At 41.3% G+C, this 27,597-nt stretch overlaps 1 protein-coding gene across 4 annotated transcripts in view; it reads left to right on the forward strand.

Moving 5' to 3' along the window:
- Positions 1-27,597, forward strand: part of PACRG (parkin coregulated) — a 485,180-nt gene that overhangs the window by 292,725 nt on the left and 164,858 nt on the right. For all 4 annotated transcript variants that reach the window (XM_075924585.2, XM_075924583.2, XM_075924582.2 and 1 more), the window contains 2 exons: positions 13,179-13,350; positions 26,840-26,989. In XM_075924585.2, the coding sequence (XP_075780700.1) occupies positions 13,179-13,350; positions 26,840-26,989 (322 nt within the window). The remainder of the gene's footprint in view (positions 1-13,178; positions 13,351-26,839; positions 26,990-27,597) is intronic.

Below are 27,597 nucleotides of genomic sequence, written 5' to 3' on the forward strand. Positions count from 1 at the left end.
TGAAGTAGAAGAGATGGGTTTTTATCTGGCACTGAGATAAGTGTGTCTCCATTACTCCATTATTTCCTTCAGGGAAACAATTCTTGAGTACATTCCACATTTATCAGAGTTATATTTACAGAACACTCTTCTCAGGGTACATCTGGCTAGCATTACTGCCTTTTATCAATTAATAGTGTGCAAATCCATTAGAGTATGATCCATGATCATTTATTAGAAAATATATTTTACATGCCCTTTGAGGAAAACCATTGACTCAAAAAGTACCAGTAGAGCTGAATTAAATTAATAATTAAATACAACCACTTGGTTTCTTGACTCTTGTATTCTTGGCATCTTACACATCAGGTTGTGTTGGTTACTTTGGTTAGAGAGTTAATGTGAGTGATGCCTGATATCCTATATTGGGACAAGTTAGTAATAATAATAAAATATTGGATCATACTTTCCAGAACTACCTTACTAACTGGTGGTATAATTTAATTTCTGCCTCTCAGATGAGAGAAAAACCATCATTAATTATCTCACACTTTGAAATATGATTAGCTAACAGAAGCTCAAACAGTGAATAAACTGTGAAGTACATTTGAAAATCAAGGACCAAATTTAACTCTGATATAAGCCAGTGGAAGCTGTAATCTTACACCATGGCTGAATATGTTTTGCCACCTATATTATGTTCAGAAATGTAGGGCAATGTTTTATAGGAATTAACAGCATTGAAATATAATTCCCTTGTGATGCAATGGGAGATACACAATATGCAAAATGCTTTATGCTTTTGATTTTTATAAGTGATTATTGATAAGACTACTATCTTTATTGGAGGGTTTGTTTTTGTTAGCTTTTCAAGAATATGCGGCAATGTATTCCTCTAAGATGTGTGTACACCTAGCACACCAGAGCCAGAGACGTTTGCCTAGCACTATGTGCAGGAGGTGGCACTCGCACCTTGTAGCCATAGTCTCTTTTCGGCTATGTGGGTCAGCCCTCCTAGGTTCAACCCCGCCCTCCTAGGTTCTTCTGACTATCTGTGACTGGTGTTGGCACTCCATATGCTTCTTAACCTCACAAACTTTTCCTCTTTTAGTGACTTACTCTAATTATATATAATTAGTATCCTTAGTATTAGTGTTAACTAAATTTAGTTAAGTATTACCTTGGTGACGACCTCATCAAGGTTCAAATATTATCCATGTTGAGGTGCTTGTTTTGTGCTCTTGAACTGCTGCCTCTCCAAGGAGATGGAGGAGCCTCTCCCATCAAGTGAGCCAAAGAAAAGGTTGTATAAGATCAATCAAGACAATTCTATCTCCCATAAAGAATATTTTGCCTCTTCTAAGAAAAGTATGGACTGGCATAGTATTACTGATGGCAAACAGGATGAAGCAGGTCTTTCCAATAGCTCACCTAGCCTGCCTTAGGGAGGTCAGCTGCCACACTGTTGACTCTAGTTCCAGACATAGGTAGTCCATTGAGTCTGGTACCAATTGGCATGAGCTGTGCTGGCATGGTGCTGGCATGAACTGTGTCCACACTAGTAGTATATAACATGGTAATGAACTGCCTTTCCATCCCAACATTTTCTTTGGTCCAGAACTAAATCATTACAGTTCAGCTGTCTGTATGAGCTGCTGAGGCATTAGGTCCAATGTTTCCCTGCTGCAAACTATAGAAGTGAGGCCAGTGCTGGGCTTGGCACAACAGATCTCTTCAGCATGAGCACACCCCTCAGCACTGCTGCATTTTGTGCCATTAGTGTTACTGTGGTGACACTCCCTGCCCTCCAGTTTAACAGTCAGCTGTTTTGGTGCCACAACTGACTTCTGGATTGCTGCAGAACCAGCTGTACTCAGTGCCAGAGGTGCTATTTCAAGAGACAAAGGAGTTGGGTCTGTTTTTTGCTCTCTCAGGGCTGGTCTCACCTGTATCCTAGGACTCCTCCCTGATGTTGAGTTTGGGTCCTCCGCCTGCTTTCCACTTCTTGTTCCACGTTGTGGATATTCATTGAGTATCATGGATACTAAGATTGGCATTTGTCTCACAGCCAGGACAAGGGGCCTGGTAGGGTGCCTGCTGGCTACCAGTTTCATACCCTTGAGCCCACAGGTCTCAATGAAATTTGTGGAACATTCCTCAGTTGCAAAAGTCACACTCCTCGTCTCATTCAAAGATCACTGGGCATGTTGATGACTGGAGCCATTGACCCATTGCAAATTCAGGTAGCAGCGAGCCTTCCCTTTACAGAGTCTCCAAGTTGTCCTTTTCAGGTCTGCCATTTTTGGACTGGGATCTGGCCTGGCACAATTAGTGGCTTCCTCTTTCCCCCAGTTAATTTAGCAGAGCCTGGTTTTTCATTTCCTTCTGTGCTTGAGGAATTCAGGGCCTACCAGGACCTTTTGCCTTGTGTGGTTGCTTCTCTGGGCATTCAGGGAGAGCTTCTGCAGGAGATATCTTTAAGTATTAGTCATCCTGCATCTGCCCCTCAAAAGTTCTTTCGAGTTTGACAGCTTTGGTGCTGCCTACTACAAATTGATTGAAAAAATGCTACTTTGTACCAATTCTGAGATTTGAGGGATTTTTCTCTCACCTCAGCCCTGTTTCCCGGGTTGTAACCATGGTGAATGATAGAGGGCAGGGCAGATTTCAAGTCTGCTTTGAAGGACAAAGACTAAAAGAGGATGGATTCAATGGGAAGAAATCTATATCTCCTCTGCCCTGCAAATGGAGGTTGTGAACCAGCAAGCATTGCTGTCCACATATAACTGTGACAGCTATATCTCAATTTACACACCAGCTGCTTGAAGCCTCCAGGGAGGAATTTCAGTCATACATCACCTAGGTCTTCTTGATAGCCAAGACATTATTGAATGATTTGCAGGTCTGTCTCTTAGAATGCTTCTTTTTCATGTGGTGATTTTACTAAGTTGCAGAAAATTCTTCTGGTTTGCAATAACTAATCACCATTTTCAATACACAGAGCTACCTTGTGGCTTCTGTCTTCTTCCCACCATGTTTTTACCAGATGTAAAATTGTGGTGATGGCATACCTCCAGAAACAACGGAATCCGTATCTTCATGTATCTGGATGAGTGGCAACTAAAGGACAGGACCAGAGAAGATCTTTCTCATGTACACATTACACTGCACTTATACTCAGTTGTCACAATTTCATCCTCAACACCAGGAAATCAACATTTGTTCCCACTCTACGTTTATTGATGCCCTGGAATCCTTTACAAGTTTTAAGTGTGTTTTTGCTGATTGACCACTTTCAGACAATTCACCAACTCTTTTCTCTTTTTGCAGGTTCAATCTTCCAAGAGAGTTTGGACATGCCTGAGAATGTAGGACTATATGTCCACTTTCATGCAAGTGATCCAGTTTGTGAGATTGTGTCTTCACCCTTTTGTGGTGCAGGACAGTTTACCATCCAACTTGTCACCCTTTGGACATATTGGTCCATGTCCCTCTGCTGGTCAGGGCATTCCATTTGTCCAAACCTTGCTAACCAAGGCCATTGTTAGTGATGCCTCCCTGGTAGGCTGGAGGATCACTGAAAGTTCAGTGTCTGTGGCCAAAGTAGGAAAGATTTTTGGACCACATCAACATCTTAGGGTATGTCTGTGCTATAGAGGTTTTTTTTGGAAAAACAGCTGTTTTTCTGAAAAAACTTCAATTACATACACATTGCAATGAAAGAAAATCAAAAGAACAGAGGGGGTTTTCTGGCATAGGTAATCCTCTTTCTATGAGGAAGAAGCCTTTTTCTGAAACAGCACTTTCAGAAAAAGGTATGTGTGAGCGTGGAAGAGGGTTTTCTTTTTAAAGAAGAGGCCTCCAGGAAATAACACAGGTGCCCTGGTGGACACTCCATCCAAAGTAATCACAACTCTATAGTTCCTGTCTCTTGGGCCCTCTAAAGCTGCAGGCACCCTGGACAAACCTTATGACAGGAAGCCAGCCTGAGAGCAGCATCCTGACCGCGAGGCTCTCCCTGCCACAGGTATTGCCACCTAAGGCCCAGCCTCAAGCCCCCTGAGACCTTCCTGGCCCTCACAGGGAGAAGCCACAGGGGTCCCAGGACCCACCCAAGGGGAACAAGAGGTGGACACCCTCCTGGTTCAGAGCAGAGATCTTGTCCCTCCTCGAGCTGTGGGGCGAGGAGGAGACATTGCAAGATCCCTGCTCCAAGTGGTGTAATACTGATCTCTTTGAGTGCATGACTGAGTCCCTGGAGGAGTGTGGACACCCACCCTGGACCTTGGAACTCTGCCAGGGATACGTGAGGGCCAGAGAGTGCAAATCGCACTCTGGGGCAGGACTCCACACCTGCTTCTGTTACTAGGAGCTGCACCAACTCCTGGGAGGTGGGGAAGCCGTTTCCTCACCTATTGTCATTGACTCCAGCCTCGACATGCCTGTCATAACCTAGCTGGAGGTCATGATGGAGGAGGAGGAGGAGGAGGAAGAACAGGGACAGCAGCAGGAGGAGGAAGAGGAGGCTGATGATGTGGCCATCATCACATTCTCGTTAGAGCCGGATCCTGTGAGTGTGGATGTCTCCCAGGCCTCCTCTGATGCCAGGAAGGGATCTTCAGGTGAGTGCTCTCAGTTTGTCACTCATACAGGGTGGAGGAGGTGGGCGCAGAGGGAGAGAGGTGCGAGCGTCGCTCAGCTTGCTTGAGCTGGACATCGTACTGCTGTCCATGCACGTGGAATCATGTGCAGCGTTAGTGTGTGCCATGCAGACTCAGCAGGCAGCCCCTGAGCACAGGTGGGATCCTGCTCCCAGGCCCAGGAGAGTCCACACACGTCAGGCCCCAAGGGAGGTGAGGGGGTGGGATGGCTAGCTACAAGGGTGCAGGCATGACCCTAGACACCTAGAGGAGTGCTGCACACTGCACACGGGCATGCCTGCATGTGCTAGGCAGCATCTGCTCCCACGGGCAGCACTGCCAGGTGCAGCTGTAAGTGCGGGCCCCAGGGAGGTTCAGGCTGCTCTTGGTTCCTCTGCTGCCCATGGGGGGATCCCACTGTGGCCAGACACTTCCCTTGCCTGCTTGCCAATGGGCCAGGGTGGGGGGCAGAAGCGGGGGGCAGCATGGTCCCCTGGGTACCTCGAGGCCACACATGGCCTTGCTCCCAGGACATCCCTCTCCTCTGGCCCGAGGATTGTTGGTTGCTGCTCACAGTGGAGGGCATTGTCTCAGGGAAAGTGTCTGCATGCGTGACTGACTGCCTCTCCCTCTTTGTTCTCCACAGCCACACCACCTGAGCCACCCGCCAGAGCCTGGGGGACCCGAAAGTGTGCCAGGGTCCAGAGATACCTCATGTGGCAGCATGTCAGCATCCTGCGCAACATGCAACGGAACCTGGTGCAGAAGATCCGTGAGGATGCAGAGTGGCAGAACCATGCCTGGGGCTAGCTCATGCAGCAGTGTGATAGCAAGTGTGCTATCATGTGTGACATGATGGCACACTGGCTGCTATTGCTGCTCCTGCCTACCACCCTTGTGCCCCCCTTGCTATGCCCATTCCCCCTCCCTCTGCCCCTGAAGCAATGCCGCTGCTCTTTCCTGAAGCAATGCCCATGCCCCCTCCCCGAGTGATGCCTATGCCTTCTCCTCCTACCCCTCCGCCATCCCTGACACCACTCCAGCCCCCCCTCCTGCCTATCTCCCTGTGGTCCCAGGACCCATCCAACCCCAAGTCCAACAAGGTCCCTGAACCCAAGGTGGAACATCCAGCTAGCCCCAATGCCACTCCAAGCCCCCTTCCCCCACCTTTTTTTATAAGACAAATAGAAAGTTTGTTTTGTTTAAAACCAAAGAGGTATCTTTATTGAGAGGTGAGGGAAGGGGCAAAGGAAGGGGTTGTGGTGAGGAAGGGATAGGGCAGCAATCCATAGGCCCCTGTTGGGGAGGCCCTGGGGAGAGTTACTGGGGTACTTGAGAGAAACTCTCCCCCAGGGCCTCTCAGATGTGCAGCTGGGGATGGCAGCTGTCCACAGCTGCGTGAAGGGTCTCCCCTCGTGGCCGGCATCTTCTCCCCATCCCAGGAGAAAGGCTTCCCCCTTCCTCTCCATAATGTTATGGAGGACACATTCCAATACCACCGCGGAGATGTTTTGCTCGCCAACATCCAGGTGGGTTAGGAGGCACCTGAACCACGCCTTGAGGTGGCCAAAGGCTAACTCCACCTGGATCCTGGCCCAGTTCAAGTGGGCATTAAATTGGTCCTTCCTGGGATCCAGGTGGCTGGTATATTGCTTGATTAGCCACAGCTTCAGGGGGTAGGCCATGTCCCCCATGATGCACAATGGCATCTGCATGTCCCCAACCACAAAGTCATGGCGGGGGACAAATGTGCCTGCCTCCAGCTTTCTGTAGAGGCTTAAATTGCAAAAAATCTGGGCATCATGTGACCTGCCTGACCACCCGACAAAAATGTCCGTGAACTGTTCCTGGTGGTTGACCAGGGCCTGTAGCACCATAGAAAAGTAGCCCTTGCAAAGGGCTGCTCTATGTTGAGGAGTGCAGATCGGGATGTGGGTCCCATCAATGGCTCCCCCGTAGTTTGGGAACTCCAGGGCAACAAATCCAGCCACAATCAGGTCCAGGTCTCCCAGACGGATGACCCTCTGCAGCAGGATGGAATTGATGGCCCTCACAACCTGCAGAAGGAAACAAATAAACACACAAAACAGAGAATGAGAAGGGGAGTGCCTGAGTCCTTCGGAGGTGTTTTTCCCCCTCCCATTCCTTTCCCCCCAAATATCCCCTGTGCAGGGACTGCATCCCGAGAGTGCCTTACCTCCATGAGGAGGGCCCCGATGGTGGACTTACCTATGCTGAACTGGTTGCCCACTGACCGGTAGCTGTCTGGGGTGGTAAGCTTTCAAACGGCGATGGTGACCCACTTCTCTCGGGGGATGGTGGGCTGCAGGTGGGTGTCGCATCGTCAGAGGGCAGGAGTGAGCCAGGCACATAGCTCCAAAAAAGTGGCCTTCCGCATGCGGAAGTTTTGGAGTCACTGCTGGTCATCCCACCACTCCATGACCAGCCAGTCCCACCAGTCGGAACTGGTGTCCAACCTCCAGACACACCTCTCTGTGGTGGGTTGCAGTTGCAAGGGTGTTACTCCCACACCCAGGGAGAGGGTTCCCAGAATGAGCTTGGGGTCCAGATCGTGCAGGACCAGGAAGGAAGCCGGCACAAAGTGCTGCAGAAACTACAGCATGGCCATGTGGGGCCATCGCATGCCCAGGGGAAGCTCTGTCTCCATGTCACAAAGGAAAAAGCTGTGCAACCACAGCATGCACTGTGAGAACTTTGCTTTCCCTCAAAGATGTAGGGAAGCACGCAGCAGCAGCAGAAGCAGAGAAACGGCTTTTCAGGAGGGTCCCTTTAAGCTTGTGTCTCCGCTAGGCTCCGGCACCACACAGGGAAGCAACTGGTGACCTAAAGCCCAGCCTGAAGTGATTCCAGATGGGCTTTTATGTGAGATAGCATCCAATCAGTCTGCACGCTATCTTTTGAAAAAGCAGATCACTTTTTTGATCTGCTTAGCCAGGGTGGACGCGCTCTTTCGATAGAAGTTTTTCCAGAAGATCTCTTCCGGAAAAGCTTCCTCCAAAAGAAGCCTGCAGTCTAGACGTAGCCTCAGTGTTTCACATGGTTAATGACAGTATCATTGCAATATATGTGAAAAGGCAATGAGGCACACACACTATGGTGCTCTCTCAAAAGGCAATCCGATTGTGGCGGTTCTGCAGCTGATCATTAGTCCAGAGTTCAGAATCATCTCATGGACTTGCTCAGCAGAAATTTTTCGCTGAGTCATGAGTGGTCCTGAAAACCGGTGAGTCATAATTGCAACTTAGGGCAACTTCATGATTGACCTGTTTTGCTACAGGAAACCACAGGAAGTGCCCTTTCTGTCAGGAAAAGCTATCTGAATAGATCAGATTAGATCATTCAGCTCTCACATTATTTATTTTTCATGTAACCCTATACTTATAAATTAGATTAAAAATGATGGCCTTAGCCATTTTAATGTTATATTTTTGATTGATTAATTAATAGAGCTCCTTCTTCCAAGACAGTAATACATGATGAACATAGTTATGTTGCTTCATTTTATTTATTTATGAAAGGGAGCTATTTGCTTTTATTACATTTTACAGAACATGAATGCCTCTGAAGAGTATTGAAAAGATTCTAAATTCATCTTGGTTTCTGTTGTAAGAATTGCTGTTGGGCATTCCCAAATAATTTCTCCTCCTTTTCCTTGTTATGTTTTCTTTAGTACCCAAAGCTTTTTGTCTTCTATTGTGTTTTACAGTAAATATTTTATTCGGAGATATAAGCTATAGGAGTTTCCACTTCCTTTTCTGACTATACATTAAATCGGATACTAGAGATAATTCAGAACAAAACTGAGTAGTGAGTGGATTTATGCACTGAGCCTATATATGATGTGTTAAAAAGTAGGTGCAGACTGAAATGTAGGAGAATATTTCTGGAGAGGACTAAAGCTACTGAAGCAGAGTAGAGATGTAAAGAGTAAAAAAGACATGCAAACCTACTACAGTAAACTTCCGATAATCCGGCACCTTTAGGACCCAGGGGGTGCTGGATTATCAGATATGCTGGACTATCAGAAGAGGGGGCTATGAGAGGTCTGGAGTGGGGTGGGAGGGGATGCCACCCCAGGCCCCTCATAGCCCCCCCTTACGATAATCCGGCTCTGCCCCAGGTGTCCCTGATTCAGTCGCTGCTGGTCAGTTTCATCAGCAGCTGAATCGGGGATGCCTGCAATAGAGCAGCTGGGGTGCTGCCGGGTTGGTCCCGCAGCGCTGAGGGGCGGCGCTATGGCACCAACCCAGCAGCACTCCAGCTGCTCTTGGGGACGCCTGGGACAGAGCAGCTGGGGTACTGCCCGGTTGGTCCTGTAGCGCTGCCCCTCGGCGCTGCGGGACCAACCAGGCTGCACCTCAGCTGCTCTGCCCCAGGGGTCCCCAAGTCAGCCGCTGCTGAAACAGATCAGCAGCTGATTCCAGGAAGCCTGGGGCAGAGCAACTCTGCCCCGGGCTTCCTGGAATCATCCACTGTTCTGTTTCAACAGTGGCTGAATCGGGGACCGCTGGGGTACAGCAGCTGGGGTCCTGCTGGGTTGGTCCCGCAGCGCCGTCCTTTGGCGCTGCAGGACCAACCCGGCAGCACTCCAGCTGCTCTGCCCCAGGCGTCCCCAAGAGCAGCTGGGGTGCTGCCGGGTTGGTCCCGCAGCCCCAAGGGGCAGCGCTACGAGACCAACCCGGCAGCACCCCAGCTGCTCTGCTCCCGGCTTCCTCGATTCAGCTTCTGGTCAGTTTCAGCAGCAGCTGAATGGGGGAAGCCGGTCCATCAGAAGTCCCAGAGCATTGGATGCCGGACTAATGGAGTTTTACTGTATATCTGAAATTGCATTTGCCCTCTAGTAGAAAGATAGTGAGGGTCAGCAATAGCCATTCCATGGATGAGGATAATGCTGGCATCCCATTATAAGTCCAAACCTACTCCCATTAAGAAATTAAAGCCCTTGAAAAGTCACATGCTCTGTCTTTTTCACAGTCAGAATTTTTCTGGGAGCTTGGAAAAAATCAGAAAAGGAGCATGAAAATTATAGTGTTTCCATGTGTCCTCTTCTTTGACTTTTGGAAAAGTCCAAACTTCATTCACAAGCACCACAATTCTCATTTCAGTTAAAACAAACATCAGCAAACAAATACTATAATTGAAAAGGAGTGAGATTTAATCCTGTGGAAAGGGGAAATATTTGCCACTTTAATGTAATATAAGGAAGAGAGGGTTGTGATCAGGGACAGGGATTAGTGTACAAGGTCCAGGAAGGCATATGGGTGCAGGAGAGGATTCTGAGCTGGGAGACAGGTTTAGCAGGGCGTGCAGAGTCTGGGAGAGAGTTTTGACATGAGGTAAAGGTTCAGGAAGGGGTTCAGTGGGTTTAGGTAGTGACCTGGGGCAGGGAGTTGGGGGATGGGAGTTGGAGAGGTACCAGGTACAGGCTCTGGACGAGAGGTGCTTATCCTAGATGGCTTCTATCCAGCACCCCAGTGGGACCCTCAAGCAGGCTCCTTGCCTATGTGGCCCCATGTGTTGCTCACAGCAGCCGCCTGCTGGGCCCATGTGCCAGTTTCTGGCCAGTGGGTGCTGCCAAGATTGTGCATTTGGATCTCAGGACATATTTTGCCTGCCCCCTGGTTTAGGGGAATCCTTGGAGAGCTGGAGGGGAAAGTACTGTAAAACAGAGGGGAAATAGAAGAAAAGAGTCCTCATATAAAGAAAACTAATGTAAAGAAAAAAAGTCAAAGTGATAACTATGGTGTAAATAATAAAACAGGATGTACAATATAGTTGTCACCTGCATAATGGTACAATGTACAGTTTCACAGATTTGCACTCTAGCATCCTTAACAGACCCCTTTCAGAGTACTTAACTATTAATTGTGCAGACACATATCCATCTGATCAACTGACCTAGAAACAGGGGCATAATAAACTCATCCTCCCTCATCTCTGTTTTTGGCCAACATTTACAGTTGCAATGTGCATGCATCTCCCTTAGTCTCCCAGGTTGTTTAAGGAGTTTTAGATATCTCTGCTGAAACTCATTCATTTTTATCATGCATTACATAGTCTGGTTGTTAAGTTTTTTTTTAGTTTAGAACTTTGTCTACCCTGGCAGTTGATAAATAAAAAATAGAGCTTAAAAGCTGTTATTTTCTCCCTTAGAAAAATGTCAATTTCAGACCAACATCTCCAGTGTTTGGATGAAGACATTCATTGAAGAACACATAAAATATAGCTCATTCACTTGCAACTAAAATTACTATGCTATTTAGTGTGATGTTTCCAGGAAATTAGATTCAACTTATGGACAATTGTTATCCAAAAAGATATTACATTAAGTAATCAATTGAGATTGATTTTATTAAACTATATGAGAATGTAAGCCCTACTTCTTTGTATATCTGGAAGAGTAGTTTCTAAATGCCAGAGTTGCTTTATAGTGTATAAAAATTAAGTATGATAAATTGAAAAAGTTCTATGATTTATATATCAATTCAGGTGTTCATTACCAAACTTCTGTCCCTTGAGTTCTGTCCAATTGCCTTGCTTTCCTCATTTAAAGGCTTGAAGAGCTAACAAACTGCTTTTTAACTAGTTATGTTGTTTTCTTCTCATTTGGAATTTTCCCCTTAAAGCTTACATTTGTAAAATAGTCCAAGCATCATCTCTATTCCATGAGGTAGCAAGTTTTTACTGCAGATGTTTCTAAACTGTGGTCACTTTTTATTGGAATATATTAAAATACTATTAAAAGCCTGACCCAAAGTTAGAATGTGCAGAGGTAAGGCTGCCACTGGAATCTATTTCTATCTGGCCCTTACAATTTATACATAGTCACCAGTATATACGTTTATAATAGCTATTGTAAGACTCTTCATGAAACCCAAAATTGCAACAGTTTCCTGGCAGTTTTTGAGCATGTTCAGCCAAGAATCTCAGCTTTAATTCAGAATATTTTTGTGGGTGGAAGTATAAAGAAAAAGGAATTTGTGAGCATAAACAAAAAAAATTGCATTTTTCTCAGAACATATGTATAATAGCCACTTTTCAAACCTAAATAATAAACACAAAAGCAAAAGGTTTCTCACCACGGAATTTAATGCAAAAACATTTCTGGCTTCCATACTGTGGGAGGCCATCAGTCAGAAAACAGAATTATTTTAAAGTTGTGCTAACCTTAGCCACTGAGGAGTTTAGAGCCAAATGGGAGTGAAGATCTCAATCAAATAATCTTGGATAGATAGATCAACGTCTTATTTCTTAATAAAAACAATGAGGAGTCTTGTGACATCTTAAGAACTAAGGGTATGTCTACATTACAGAGAAGATCGAAGATGTTGCTGTTGATCGTTCAGAGTTCAAATTAGTGGGTCTAATGAAGACATGCTAATTAGTACTGAGAGGAGCACTCTGGTCTATGCTGGTAGTCCTGTTTCCACAGGGAGTAAGGGAAGTAGAAGTGAGAGTGTTCTCCCTTCGACTTCCTGCAGCGTGGGCAACACCAAAAGTTGAGTTAAGCTACTTCAACTTCAGCTACCCAATTAATGTAGCTGAAGTTGCATATCTTAATTCTACCTTGTCCCGTAGTGTAGCCATGCCCTATTTATTTGGGCATAAGCTTTGGTGAGCAAAGACCCACTTTGTCAGATGCATTGGAGTGGAAATGTTATGTAATTTCTGTTCTTCAGGTTTGGGAAGGAAATAAATGTCTCTGAGCTCTGTGTAATTCAAATTCATACCTTACATCAACCTTGTCTCCCCCGCATCCAGGGACCAACATGGCTACATCAGCACTGTAAACAACTGTAGATAAATATCCTGTTTAAAAACTCTGTCAAAATAGAAATTCCATTTCCAATATTAGTTTTGGAAGCTGTTAGCAAAGAAATAGCAATCATTTAATGTGTAAAAATATCACATAGCCCCAAGCTCGGTCTATTGTTTCATGAGCCAGTAGGATCTAGGAGCACTTTGAAGGCAAGTCGCTCAGTCTCTGGGGAGAGCAAGTGCATCACTGAAGAAGTGGCTCTTATCTATCTTATCTCAGCTCAGAATGACATTAACAGACTTGAGGCAGTAGTCTTTGGTCCCCTTTGGCTAGGGAAAGTCTGCAAAATCAGGCCTCTTAGTGGTGAAAGAAATGAAAGGCAGAAAAATCTCATTATTTTAGAGGACACTGTCTCCCTCCAAATAATACCCCACATGGTAAGGTTATTGCTCCATCAAGTTACTCTCAAACTTTGGATGTATTCAAAGGACAACAGAAATGTGTAGAGTTTCAGAATCATGCCAAACACCAAAGTTGAGAGACAGTGATATTTTCCTGTGACACACTGACTTTGTAGTTGCTTATTAAAACCCTTTGTGAATGTGGCATGAAGTTAGGGTGACCAGCTAGCAAGTGTGAAAAACCAAGATGGGATATGGAGTAATAGGTGCCAATAAGATAAAACCCAGAATATCAGGACATCTGGTCATTCTGCGTAAATATATCAGTCACCCTCATGCGGTTGTTTGTTTGTTTGTTTTTTCTGTGTGCATTCTCAGGTGGAGATCGAGAAACTGGACTATCATCACTATCTGCCTCTATTTTTTGATGGGCTTTGTGAAATGACATTTCCCTATGAGTTTTTTGCTCGGCAAGGAATCCATGACATGCTGGAACATGGGGGAAACAAGATTCTTCCTGTCATTCCTCAGCTCATTATCCCAATAAAAAGTAAGTGAGCATGTGGGGGGAAAAAACCCAGCAGTGAATGTATATAGTGTCACTTTTTGACAAGTAGCTAATTAAGCAATAAAACATGACAGGTTGTGCATTTCAAGGAGATTATTGGAAACTTGAGTATATGGTAAGGGTATGGGGCCAGAAATCCTGTGCCTTCAATCCCCTAATATATGTAGCTATCCCAGAAAATATGCTGTCTAGCATGTATTTTTCTTATTACATTGTGGGTCTTCCCTTTAGAAAATTGAAATGAAGTATTTGCATGATTTTGGTATACTTATTAAATATATCCATCCATTATTTAAAGCAGCTCCTCTCAAAAGACATGAGAAAATAGCAGGAAAAGGTTGAGAAGTTTTTTATTCTACAGTTGTCTTAACTAGACTTCTTCTTCTACTTATACACACAATTCTTCCTTGTTCCCTCTGTTTTCATTGCATTTCTTGTCAACATACCTACATTTGGGCAACTGCTTAACTCAAGATGCTTCATTTTAAATGTTTTGTTTTACAAAACATTCCCTTTGGAAGTATTTACAACTTTAAAACCAGTTCTTTATTGAAATGCAGTATGAAAGTTAGAAAGCAATATAGCTTCAGTAAGAATGCACTATAGGAATTAAGTGCAAGGTGGTTTAGGCTCTTGAAGGAATTATGAAAACTTTCCAATCATCTTTTAGTTTCTCTATTTGAGGAGACAGCCTATTAAGTGAGGTATTCTGTCATTTTTTTCATTTTTATTGTAAAGTTTTAAAAATAATATTTTGAATATTTGAATATAGGCAGCATTCAAGTATGTTGTTAGTTATAAAATGTGAAGGTTCTTGAAGCTGTGAAAGTATCTGCAGGAAGGATTTTTAACATGATGGCTGCAACAGAGCTCTGTGGAGACTGGACCCACTGTACTTTTAAAGTAGCTTCACAGTAGCTTAATCTACTACACAACTTTCAGGCTTAGAAAGAGATATCAGCATATAAATATATACGTGGGTCTGACGGAGAGCCTTTTAAATAATGTAATAATTTTGGCAAGTAGAAAATGTTCAAGTACTCACTAGTTTATTTGTTTTCAATATTATTTCAGTGTACAGTCATTACTTTTCATTTTTATTTCTTTTTCAGTTAAATTTTTGGAGTCTATTTTTTTTTACTAAGAAGAGCTTTCTAAAAGACATTTAAATGTAACATAGCGATATTGTATCATATTTATAATTATTATAAAGAGTAATATATTCTCTGCCTGCTCTACATGTTCTTCCTTAATACAGTTCACAATTTGTGACCAGTGCAAACCCAAACTAAAAAATGACATTATTTAATCAACATATGAAAATCACTTTTCTCATAACAATTTATTTCCAATAGTATAGCTAGGCAATGGCTGAAGATAAGCAAGATAGTGATAGCAAAAAAACCCCCAATTCATTAGTCTAATACATGACACAGAATTAAAATAATGCATGTTAGGTCCAAATATAATTGCCATTCATCATTTCATATTCTGAAAGAATATTTAAAAGTGTCTATGATATGGTTGGGGACATCCCCACCCAGTGCAGAGTGAGTGTGCTTATCTCTCTTCTGGCGCTCCTGTGTAATTGTGAGCTTTTTCTCCCCAATCCATGCCTATAGCTCTGCCCACCATTCTACGAGTGAGTGGCCTATCCACCAAAGTCATTAAACCCACCTTGATCCATGGGGCACGGTTGGCCCAATAGCTGGAGTCAGTAAATTTGTCCCGATTACTAGGGGATGGGGGACACAATAGCAAGAGCCGATGACACACTCCTATTCATGGTGTAGTGCAATCCAATAGCAAGAGTCAGTAATTCTCCCTTATTCATAGGGTAGTGCAGCCCAATAGCTATATTCAATAACATGCCCCTACTCATAAGGCAGCACAGCTCAATAACAATAGTCAGTAACTCACCCCTATCTGCAGGGCAGAGCAGCTCAGTAGCAAGAGTCAGTAATGTGGCCCAATGGCTAAAATCCATAACTCGTCCCTATTCACAGGGCAGTGCAGTTCAATGTAAGAGTCAGTAACTCACCCCTATTCATGGGGTAGTGTGGCCCAAAGGCCAAAGTTGATAAGTTCTATCCAACTCACAGGATTGCATAGTCCCTTCTCAAGGGACAGGAGATAGGGGAGGCAGTTATATCCCTTGGCAGGGGGGTCCAGGCCCTCCCTCCATACTCTCCCCTCCATTGGCTCACTTAACAGATAGCTGTTGCTTTCCCCTGGGCTGCTTCCTGCTGCAGTCACTTCAGCTCCAGCGCTGATCTCTGTCTCTCACTCCCTTGTTGGGGATTTGTTTGCTCCTGTTTGCCTCTGGATCCTGGGAATGTGTGGCCTTCAGCCTGTGTTGTAGTGCCTTAGCATTTGGACAGTCACTATGGTTTGCCTGGAGTAGGCACTGTAGGTCCTCTCCCTCCAGCCACCAGTTCCTTCTGAGCTGAGCTGCTCCCTTTTATATCTGGGCTCAAGCATGCCCAGTAAATCTAAGGGAGTATGGCTTTCTCCGCCTTCAGAGCTGAGTTAATTCCTTCCTTTCCAGTGGCTGGTGAGTGCACCCCATCATACTGTCCAACAAAGCTACTCCTACAAGTGATACTATTCAATTAAAAATAGAAAATTTAGGAAGAAGATGAGGAAAAATTTCCTAAGAGCAAAAGCTGTGACAACCCTTTGTTGTCTTTCAAGGGAAGTAAAGAAAGCCCCATTGCATTGATCATATAGACTGGGAATGGATCAAACATTTGAGAATATGCTGCAGGGAGTTTTCCTGAGCTGGCAACAAGATCATAGAATCATAGAAGATTAGGATTGGAAGAAATGGATGATGTGACCAAATGAGCAGTGGATGAGTGCTTCACTCTAGAAATGCTGTATCACATGCTATAGTGCGCCATTCCCTCTTCCTAGAAAAGTGCTAGAACAGTACCCCAGAGCATTCCAGCAAGACTCAACCACTGTACATGAGACTTTGCTATCTCTAAATTCATGATAAAGTATATATTGACAAAATCACACTGGAATAATTCTCCCTTCATTGGATAGAAAAACTCAATTTCTTGATACCAAAATCTAGTCTACTGAATCTCTTGAATAATTTCACACCAAAAAAAAAAGTAACTAGCAGAAGTACAAATTCTGATGCATAACTCAGAGTAGAATGTCTTCACACTTGTGAGGCAGGATAATGTTGTTATCCTCATATTACAGAAAGTGAAAAAGAGTTAGAAAAAGATTAATCTTGCCCCAGGTTACAATGTGTGGCAAAGATAGAAGGAGAATCCAGACCATCATACCAAAACAAAAATTTAACATGAAAGTATTGATTCCAACCTGAATTCCCAGTTTGTATCAATTCTTTATAAAGTACTGTATATAGAATCATAGCGTACTAGAACTGGAAGGGACCTTGAGAGGTCATCAAGTCTAGTCCCTGCCCTCACGGCGGGACCAAGCACCATCTAGATCATCTCTGTTAGATGTCTAGCTAACCCACTCTTAAATATCTCCAATGATGGAGATTCCTCAACCTCCCTGGGCAATTTATTCCAGGGTTTAATCACCCTGACAGTTAGGAAATTTTTCCTAATGTCCAACCTAAACTTCTCTTGCTGCAATTTAAGCCCATTGCTTCTTGTCCTATCATCAGAGATTAGGGAGAACAATTTTTCTCCCTCCTCCTTATAATACCCTTTTAGGCACTTCAACTTAGAATTAAAATAGTTCTTCAAGACCCTGCTACTCAATTGCTTTGTTGCACAGACTAGGTGCGGGACAAAGTCCTCTTTAAGGAATATTTGCTTTTCCTTATTTTCAGTTACAGTAGCCCTGAGTTACAGTAGCACTTAATTTACAATCCAATGGATCATGGCCCTTAGTAGTCATGGTCAGCCAAGGCTAGAACAAAAAGATGATTATTGAAGTATTTACTTGGCTAAGAAAAACTACAGTTTTACATTCCTAAAGGATTACATTTATAGGTATTCTGTTTCAGAATTATTGCTTTAAATTTTAAATTTGCCAGAATAAAGTATAAATAACATTTGAAAGCTAATGTACAAAAATGTAATGCCTGTGGACTACTACTTTAAGGAGCAGTAACTGGAACTGTGTATAGTCCACTTTAGATGTTCCATAGGCACCCAAATATGTTTTTATATTACAGTACAAGAGAATTCATATTGCTATTTAAAAATATATCTTAGATGGAAATACTGCTTCTACACAATTTCAGTTAGAGTAACATTGTTGATTGAGTCAGAAGTGAACTCAAACAGTTCCATCTCAAACAGCAATGGAATTTTAGTTTGCGAGACTATGTTACTATACTTAAACATTTCTGCTGTGACAGACTAGATCAAGGATATCTAAAGCTTTGTTGAAACTCAATTTCACTAAGAAAAAATACCTTTTTATAGGCTTTAGATATAGAGAAATATGCGAGAAAAGAGGACAGAACATTAGACTGACCTACAGAGTCCTTTCTAATGTCCTCATAGATCTCTGAATTAATGTGATTGTTTCCTCTGACTCCCCACTGTATTGATTTGTAAAATGTTAGTTCCTTTCATGGGCATTAATATAGTTATTTAAAACTTGCTATTAAATCAGGGTCACTGTTGCATAAAGCATGGGAGGCTGTAGGTTATTACTTTTAACCACTATTAAAAATTGATTTGCATTGTAATACTATTTTCCTTGGATATCTTCGTGTTATTGAGTAGCTTGGTAATATTGTGCACTTCCCCTTTTACAGAAAGCTTAAACCATATTTATCCAATGTGCTCACAGATTACCTTCCTTGACTGGATATTTTTACCTTCCAATAAAGCATATCTTTAATAAATTGATGACTTTCTGTTTATTAACTATAATCTCAAAGAAAAAAATCCTGACACTATTAAAATCAGATTGAAAACTAATTCTCAACAAACTACCTCTTTTTGGAAGACATGGTTTGCATTCAAAGAAAGCAAATGTCTTTGATTTTTTTGTTTATTATTTTTCCTGATTCTGAAGTATTGAAGCATTTACATCAAATAGCTGAAAAAAGTGTGTTGGCAATTACCAGACTTAGATTGGATTCTGAAGCTCAGAAAATGTTACTTCAGCATTTCCAGATATTGTAGGGGATTTTTTCTTATTACCTTCTATCTTAAATTTAATGCCATCCTCTAACCACTACAAAATTACCTGACCTGTTCTATAAGAAAAGCTTTATTCCAAACTGACTGTAATCTCACCCACATTTGGAGGGTGAAATCTGAAAATTAACTGTATCATTCAATCAACTTTTAATACTTATGGGGGCTGAAGTTAGAAATAGAGCGGAAAAGGGAATAGAAATAGAAGGGGGGGTAAATGTGTAATAGAAATAGAAGGGGGGTAATTGCAGGAAAATAGGGACAAAAATGGGAGAGAAGGAGAAAAGGCATAAAAACATATGAATGGAGAAAGCAGAAGGAGGCCAAATCAGGAAAAAGACAATGTGAAGAAAAACTAGTTTCGGAGAAAATATGGTAAATGAAAAACACTGGAAAATTTTCACCAAGATACTGAGGAGATAGTTAGGATTGCCAAATGTCTGGTTTTGAACTGGACAGATCAGTATTTGAGCTTTCTGTTCAGGAAACAAAATGAGAAAATATAAATGTCTGGTATTTTCTAAATAAGATGTAATGTAGATTGTGATGTAATGTCAAGTGTGCCCTGTATTTTTGTTGAAACCATCTGTCAACCCTAGAGAAAGTAAGAAATAAGTGAAAATGGAAGGAGAACATAGGGTTAATCATTTTAAATGTACAGAAAGTTGGCTTTGTACAGTATTTTCCTATCTGTATTAAAGTATTTGCATACATGAACATTTTCCCAGCTTTCGAAGTGGAGGGGTTGATACCCTTTCCCACATGTGGCCCTCTTTGGATGCTATAAAGCACAATAATTTTCTTTTTGAAAAGTTAACAGAAATGCTATTGAAAGGATTATCCAAGTAATAAATAGAGATAATTAACTGCTTTATTAAAATAATTCAGGACATCGCTATTGGGGAGTGAAAACTGTCTTCGCGGTAGAGACTGAGGATATTTCTATATTGCAACTAAAAACCCATGACTGGCCCAGGGCTTGGGGCTGCAGGCTGTTTAATTATAATGTAGACACTGAGGATCTGTTTGGAGAGTCCTGCACAAAGTGGGAGAATAAGAGCATGTTATTTTGAAATTTGGTGCTGTGAAGACAGTACAAATTTTGAAATAAGTTATTTCAAAATACACTGGAAATAAGCTATGCAATTTGCATAGTGCAAATTGCGTAGCTTATTTCAAGATGAGGATGCTGTCTAGATGCACCCTGAGAGTCAGAACTGTTAGGCCTTGGTCCATCAATGCAATTAGATATATATGCAACTGAGGGGACTATTAATATGTTTAAATGTTTTGCTGGATCAGGAATCTAAATTCTGTTTGCACCTTGGCTAATGATTCACTATGTGACCTTAGCTTTTCTGTGCCTCAGTTTACTCACATGTAAAATTGACATACTTCCTTAATGTGAGTGTTTTGTGCTGAAAGATAATATGAGCAGGGTAGGAGCTGCAAGCCTTAGCAAACATATTTTTCTGAGGCTACATATCATTTTTGAGGAATACAAAACAAGAGAACTGTTGTATTAATTTAGATGGAATATATAGGCCAAAAGAGACAAAACAAAAGGTGTTAACATGACCCAGTCCGCTGTCCAACATTAAACAGTTTTAAACAAGGTTCGGTGTTTGGCATACAAAGACTTTAGCCTGCTTAATATGACCGCAAAAACACCATTATACATCTTTTTATCTTTTAACTAAAGATACAGAAAAGAAGGTGCAGCAATTAAAACATTTGAAATATAAAGTACTAAATAAGGCTTTTATTTTAACTATTCCCCTTTTCCTTTAGCTGGAGATAGCTTTTTGATGGAGTGACCTCCTTGTTTTTTAAAGATGGTAGTAACTGTCCTGTTGGGTGGAAAGAAGGGAAGTTATTTGATATGAGCTGGAGCTGTCATTGTTGCTGTTAAAATCTAATCCAATTTCTTAAGAGAGAGAGCAAAACAAACACACAAAAGGGAAAGAAAAACCCCCAGAAAAGGTAGAAAAAGTAGTTTGTGTTGTTGTGTAGACTTTCACTTGCAACATCACTGCTGGAAAAACACAGGCCCAGCAGAGAGAGAGATTTTGTTTTGTTTGTTAACTCACAGTGTGGCTAGATAAAAGCAATGCAATTTGTTCATTCTCTGCTAGAAATTGTTTTCCATTGTTCAACTCTTTTCTTTTTTCCTGAATAATAGTTCTAACCTCTGGGCGATAAATACCGGTGAGCCATTTATGTTGATGTTTTGATTGTCTAACAGTTTGGAGGCCCCTGTATCTCGTGTGTCAGATGTCAGATACTGTAAAATTCATAGTATCACATTCTTTAGGATTAATAGACTTTGCTCACAAGGGAATGCAGATAATCCCCCCTCTTCCCCATTATGGAGTGGATCCTCTTAAAGATCTAATTTTAATATATCAGACTAGATGTTTTTAACAAAGACAATCCGGTTAGATCCATAGACAGACAGACAGATTTTTCTTTTGTTAACTCTCACTGTGGCTAGATAAAAGCAAAGCAGTTTGTGCATTCTTTCATTGTTTGACCTTTCTTTTTTCCTATATACAAATCACCCAGAAGTTAGAACTATTAAGAACTATTACTCAAGGATATATATATATCAGCTTTACAACTCTTAGAACAAATACATTAATGCTAGATTAATGGAAAACCTGCAAATTCTGAATTTACAGATACTGGTAATGAACTGTAACGACAAAGCAAGTTTTCCTTGAAAATTTTCAGTGAATTGTTTATAATACATTAAACTCAAGGCTTTTGGGGTTTTCTAAAACTAATTTTAATAAGTAACTGTTCTGGAAAACACCACTTAAAAAGAAACAGCGCTGCAAATTTACTTTAAAAATCCACATAGATCTCTTACTGTGCTGTAAAAGTAAAGGAGGAAAGATTGGGTTTAACCTTTTAAAATCATGTGTTTATGCTTTGTTTTATTAATATTGCTTTGCTATTTAATAGTTACTGTAAACTTCAGAAAAAATGTTGCAATAATGGGACGGATTCATTAAAACACAAAATTATTTAAAGTAGAACTTTACAAGAGAAGTAGCACAATTCAAAGTGTTTTACAAAAGTTGGAAAACCTGTAACATATAAATTGTTTAAGAGATGGATCCCTAGAACGAGGTATTTTACATGGGAAAGATTATAGGGACTCTCCCTTCATCTATCTGCTTATGTATGTTATTATCAAAGTAATATCTGAGCAGATATTACTATCCTTCTGAAGAAAAGTGCAGCCAAAGCACAAGTCAGATAGCCAAATAGAACTATTCCATCTTCAATTATATGACAATCAATTCATTGTAACCCATCCCACATACAGATGGAAAACAGTTCTTTCTTTCTTCCTAAAATTGCTGCTCAGCAGAATCCCACAATCAAATGACTACAGTGCAGACTTGCTGAGCAGAAAAGAGCTACCTACCATTAGAGGAGTGGAGTCCTCTAAGTAGCAATTAGGAAATGGAAGGATGTCTTTTAATTATCAAGCACTCAGAATAGACTGTTATTGACTTACTTGCTTTGTGGAGATCTGTAAGGGTCCCACCTTGTTCAGCGGATTCTAACAAGACACAATAGCTCAGGTTGCTTTCTCAATAAGAGCACTTTTGATGGCTTACATTTTCTTCAGCTTTTTGAGGCATATATAGTGACCCTTATCCAAATACTTTCATGGAAGTCTGACTGCAGGCATTTTTTGACTGACAGAAAGCATTAAAGCTCTCCAAAGTATGTGGCCACTGTGAAGGCACACTTATTTCACACTTTAGTTAGTGTGGAAGAATGCAGTAACAACAATTCACAGAAAATAATTCCCAGATTAAAAAATTAAACCAATATGTACTTTGTCTGGTCCAAATGATACACTGGAGCAGACACTGACAATAATAATATTTTTATACAATGCCTAGCATAATTGGACCCAGAGCTAGCCAAGGCTGCTATGCATACCAAACATAAAAGTTTAGAAATAAGTCGGATGGGCAACTTGATCTAATTTTTGATACTTACAAGCATCTCCCTAGCATGCACTTCAGTTTTCTACAATGTAGAGGCTTCCAAGCTTGAACTATTCTATTCTATTCTATTCTATTCTATTCTATTCTATTCTATTCTTATACCATACTCATTGCCATGACAGGGGACATTATGAGCCCGTTCTTTCTTTTGCTGCATGTATGTTGCTACCATTGAAATTAATATAAATGTCAGAAGTACAGCTCAGAATAGAAATTGTCCTATTAGAGATGGACTCTACACTTTGTGCATATGTGTAAATAAAGCTAGCATTTAAAGAAGTATATGTGTGATACATATACCCTTAATTCTTCCATGACTCTGTTTTATAGACATCTGCAATGAGATTTAATATTAAATATTTTTGCTACTCTGACTGGAATTGTGAGCCTCGCTTCTGATTCTAGGTGATGGCAACCGAAGTGGAAATGTAGTTCTTTGAGGGATTTTATGCATTCCCACTAATGGGACTTAGCACTTTCAGCACTGAGCTATGGAAACGTATAGACAAGCCACATCCAGGGGAGAGCGGGAAGACAGTAGTACTCTTTCGTTAGAGTGATGTTATTGGCTCTGTCTATATACACCTCAGTTCTTTTGCCACTGAGAGCTAACAGAACTAACTCTCTTGTCTGTGAGTGTATTTAGCTTGTTTTCTTCTAATTGTTACTCTGATACTCCTGTGGAAACTTTGAGATCCATGTATGTGCAGAGGTCTTCCATAAAGAGTCTTAAGATTCATATGGAGTCAGACACTCTTGCCTCAGCACATCCTTAAGGTTGAGCCTAAGGTTTACCTCCTCAAACCTAACACCAACAACAGCTAAGCTTCCCACTCAACACTGTTCAGTACTGTAAACTCCGTTTAGACAGTCACACCAGTGTTGTGATACATCTCAGCATTACTGTCAGGATGAACAATTTCTTTGAAGCTTAGAATTGACACTGGTTGGTATCCTAACCAAACAACATACTTCCACATCTCTGGTGGCTGCTACAGGGAAAAAGGAGAAAAGATAGGGAGGGAATGTGTGGAGAAGAAGAGAAGTGGCATTGTTTCCTTTTTATCACTGGCATGTTTTCTTTGGGGGCTTCTTCCCAATGATGATGTCAGCTTTTGCCTACACTCTTTCACCTAAGACTTTAATTTTTAAGACAACGCTCTGGCGTGTATATCTTTTTTATTGAATCCCCATCAAAGCTAGTAGCTTTGCTTCTACTGCTTGATCCAAAACAGTATTTTCCACCTACTTCAATTCAAAACATTATGGAGGAACATGGGTTCCTCTCAGAACCAGCCAGGCAAGTTCTGTGGGTCTGTTCAAGGGAGTCCTGTATGCTTTCTTCAAAAAAGACTTCTTCAGTGCAGAAAGATCTTCAGAAGGATCCTCATCAGTTACTCATGTTGTCCTTCGTTTAGGAATCCATGAAGGCTCTTTTAATTGCTGCCAAACCATGTTCATCACTGGCTGCCAGTGACCACTGGATGAACTTGCACTGGTTCCTGAGTGTTTTCCTGACATAAAAAAGGCTGTGGCCCTTAAAGGGAAAATTGTCTCTTACTTTCTGAGCCTAGAGCAAAGCCTGATCTTTAATCATGATTATCTCCTCAGAGCAGTGCCAAAGGATGTAGATCTAGTTGTATCTGAGGGTTGTAAATTGCCCAAGAAGAATATTTTGCTAATGTCTTCCCCTCAGCCAAGTTCTTTGCAGTTGCTTTGTACTCTTCAGTAAGATATTAAGATACAGATTAAAACTAAAATCATAGCCTGGTCTCAGGGACTTCCTAGTCTACATCTACTGTTAAAAGAAAGCAAGCCATACAAACATTTAATTTCAGAAACACACCCTCAAACCACCATTTAGCATCAACAGAGTACCCATCTCAGCAACAATACAGAAAGAACACATTAAAGAAATCCCTTATTGCATGTAGTCTCAGACTCCCAAACATGACTTCTCTCCAGAGTCACACCCCTCTCGCTTGGCAGGTCAGACTTCATTTCTCGTCTTTCTTCAATGCCTGGTCCTAGATTATTTTGGACTTTTGAGTATTGGAGTCCATCAGAGATGGTTGCCTACTCCAGTTACATACTAGGCTGTATCCACTCTCCTTCTACTCCCAAATCTCCTTGTGGACTTCTCTTTTGAAAAACTCCTATTGGAGGATATAAGCTCCCTTCTTCAAAAGAGTGCTGTAGAGTAGTAACAATAAAGGAAATTTTATATGATCTATTATACTTGAAATCACAAAGGTTAGCAGTAACTTCCCTCAGGGTTCATTTGTCAGTTAAATTGGCTTATCATAACTTGGTCAGGGATAAATCCATATTGTCTCATCCCACAGTTTTATGTGTTCTAAAGGGACTGATGCCTTTACCCATGAGAGAACTTCCTCTGACCTAGGACTTGAATCTAATATTTACTATGCTAATGTGATCTCCCTATGAGCCACTGATCCAGACACCTTTAGATTATCTGTCTATCAAAACAGAGCTCTTAACTGAAAAGAGGTTTAGTGAGCTCAGAGCCTGGGTAGCCATTCCATCCTCTGTTGTAGTACACGGAGAGAAAGTTGTCATGGAACCCCGTCGTAGTTTTATGCCTAGTTATCACACATTTTCTTCTATCACAATATGTGTCCCTGCCCATTTTCCTCCTCGGATCTCATGCTCACCCAGAGGAATCTCGTGATAGAGCTTTTCAAAGCTTCAGCATAGTGTGTAGTCTGTGTTTTCATTAAGCATTAATCACTGGACTTGGCATTGTGTAGTGGAGCTCAATTTGACACAGCAGTACTATAGTCCATTTTTGCCTAGAACTCCTTCCTCATCCTCCTCTGATGGGGGCACTGTTTGCTAATCTCCCATTAGTGAGAATGTACAGAGGCACTAAAAGAAGAAATAAAAGTTACTCACCAGTAAGTGGTGGGCTTCAAGAATCGTCTCTTTGCATTCATACTACCCACCCATCTTCTCCTCTGCATATAAGCTCTTTGTGTTTCAGGACTCCTCAGACTAGGGAGAAGGAACCCATGTAACCTGAAGTATGCCTTGATTTATACAGACAGTGTCAATGATATCATCCTACCATGAGAATACTATTAAACCCCCAGTGGATGGGGCTTTCATATATACTTCCATAGCTCAACACCAGCGATGTTGAATACTATTCGTGTGAGCTTTGGTATTCAGACTAATCAGTAACTAATCAGTAACTTCGATTTTTTTTAAAGATATTTACCAATAATGTGTGGTGTGCAGTTCATGAACATTTGACAGTGTATATAGACAAAATATTACTTTTTCTAGCTTTGTCTGACATCTTTATCATGAAAGGAGGTGTGATCAATTATTTTATCAGGCTTATTTCAGAAATAAATATTTTGTTTAAAAATATTGGGCTTATTTATTGTGAAAATCTATAATTTTATACTGACTTTGTACTCCCTTTGCACAGATGTAAACATCTGCATAATATGAAGTCAGAGGAGAGTCAAACACCATTCACTTTAGAGTATTATATGTGGCCATTGCTTCCAAAATGTGGATTATTTCAATTATTAAGTCATTTTGAAATTTTAAAAGGGAAAGCAAATTAACTTCTCTTCTATTACTAAAACCAAGAAGAAAGAGACAAAAAGTATTTCTGAAATGTCATGAGACTGAATGCAAAGAGAAAATTCAGCTGCAACTACTCAAAATCTCAAGTAGGCAAGACAGAGTCTTTCTTTTTTTGTATCAGAATGTGTGTCTTTTAAAAGAAGCCTACAGGTTTTTTTCTACAAACATTTGCCTCATTGTACTAGCTCTTAGAATAGCAGGAATTGTTAATTGAAATGAATAAAATGATAGCTAAGCAAATGGGTACACACTCACAAACAGGCTAATTGTTGCACTAGAATGTATCTGTTGTCAACCTTCACAGGTTGTCTTGCAGTTCCATTGGCCCCGATGGTACTAACTGAGGTTTTCTTTTTTATTATTTATTTATTTGCACCAGACTAGTAACACAGGCAGCATGAGAGAATAATGAGCTGCATTCTTGGGGTTAGTGAGGAGTCAGCACAAATTGTGGGAACAAATAACAATCAGACAAGGCTGTGTTTTATAACAGCGGGGCTGCAATCCATCTCTGGGATCTTTCAAAGCTGGGCTAATAAAGGCCCACTTACAATCCCCAACAGAGTATAGTTTAATTAAATTTGTCCATTAGAGGGCTTCTCCCCCTCCCTTTTACATTCTAGAAATTAATTCTTCTGCTTTCTGCCTGTCTTTTTTTCTACATCACAGATGCACTGAACCTTCGTAACCGACAGGTCATCTGCATCACACTCAAAGTTCTCCAGCACCTGGTGGTGTCAGCTGACATGGTGGGTGAAGCGTTGGTGCCCTATTATCGTCAAATCCTCCCAATACTAAACATCTTTAAGAATGTGAATGGTGAGTTATCCTACTAGTCACTGTGTCTTTCAACCCGAAGGCAAAATGGGGCTTGAGGCAAGGTTAATTAATAATGTAGTTAGGATTTATTACAGCATATAAACCCAAATCCATTTGGAGCTCTAAATTATGTAACCCCCACTGCTATTCCCCAGGGATATAGTAAAATTAACAATTTCATTTATTACTCCTTGCACGTACAGCTTATTTAACACAGTACAAAAGCACTGAAGCAGTTCTGTAATCTTCCAATAATTAAATTGTAAAGTTTTGTAATAGTCTTTTGACTACATTAATAGATTGCAAAGGTTTTTTTTTTTTCTTTTCAACATGGTAATTTTAAGTTCTCTATTTTAATTCTGTTCTGGGTTTTTCTCATCAGTAAACTTCATTCTTACCCCTTATTGCTTTTTGGTTTAGGAGAGAATAAAAAGAAAATTATTAACCAGTTTAGTCAATTCGATAGACAGGAGAAATTATCTCTAGTGAAGCAGTAGAGTTTGGAGTTATTGTTGCACAGTTAACAGGTTTTACAATGGAAGAAATTTAGAACCACTTCATACTCCGCACTCTTGAGTAAGTTGTTTTCTTTGTAGTGCAAAATTTTA

This window comes from Pelodiscus sinensis, chromosome 3, assembly GCF_052426305.1.
Source record: "Pelodiscus sinensis isolate ZL-2025 chromosome 3, ASM5242630v1, whole genome shotgun sequence".
NCBI lineage: Eukaryota > Metazoa > Chordata > Testudines > Trionychidae > Pelodiscus > Pelodiscus sinensis.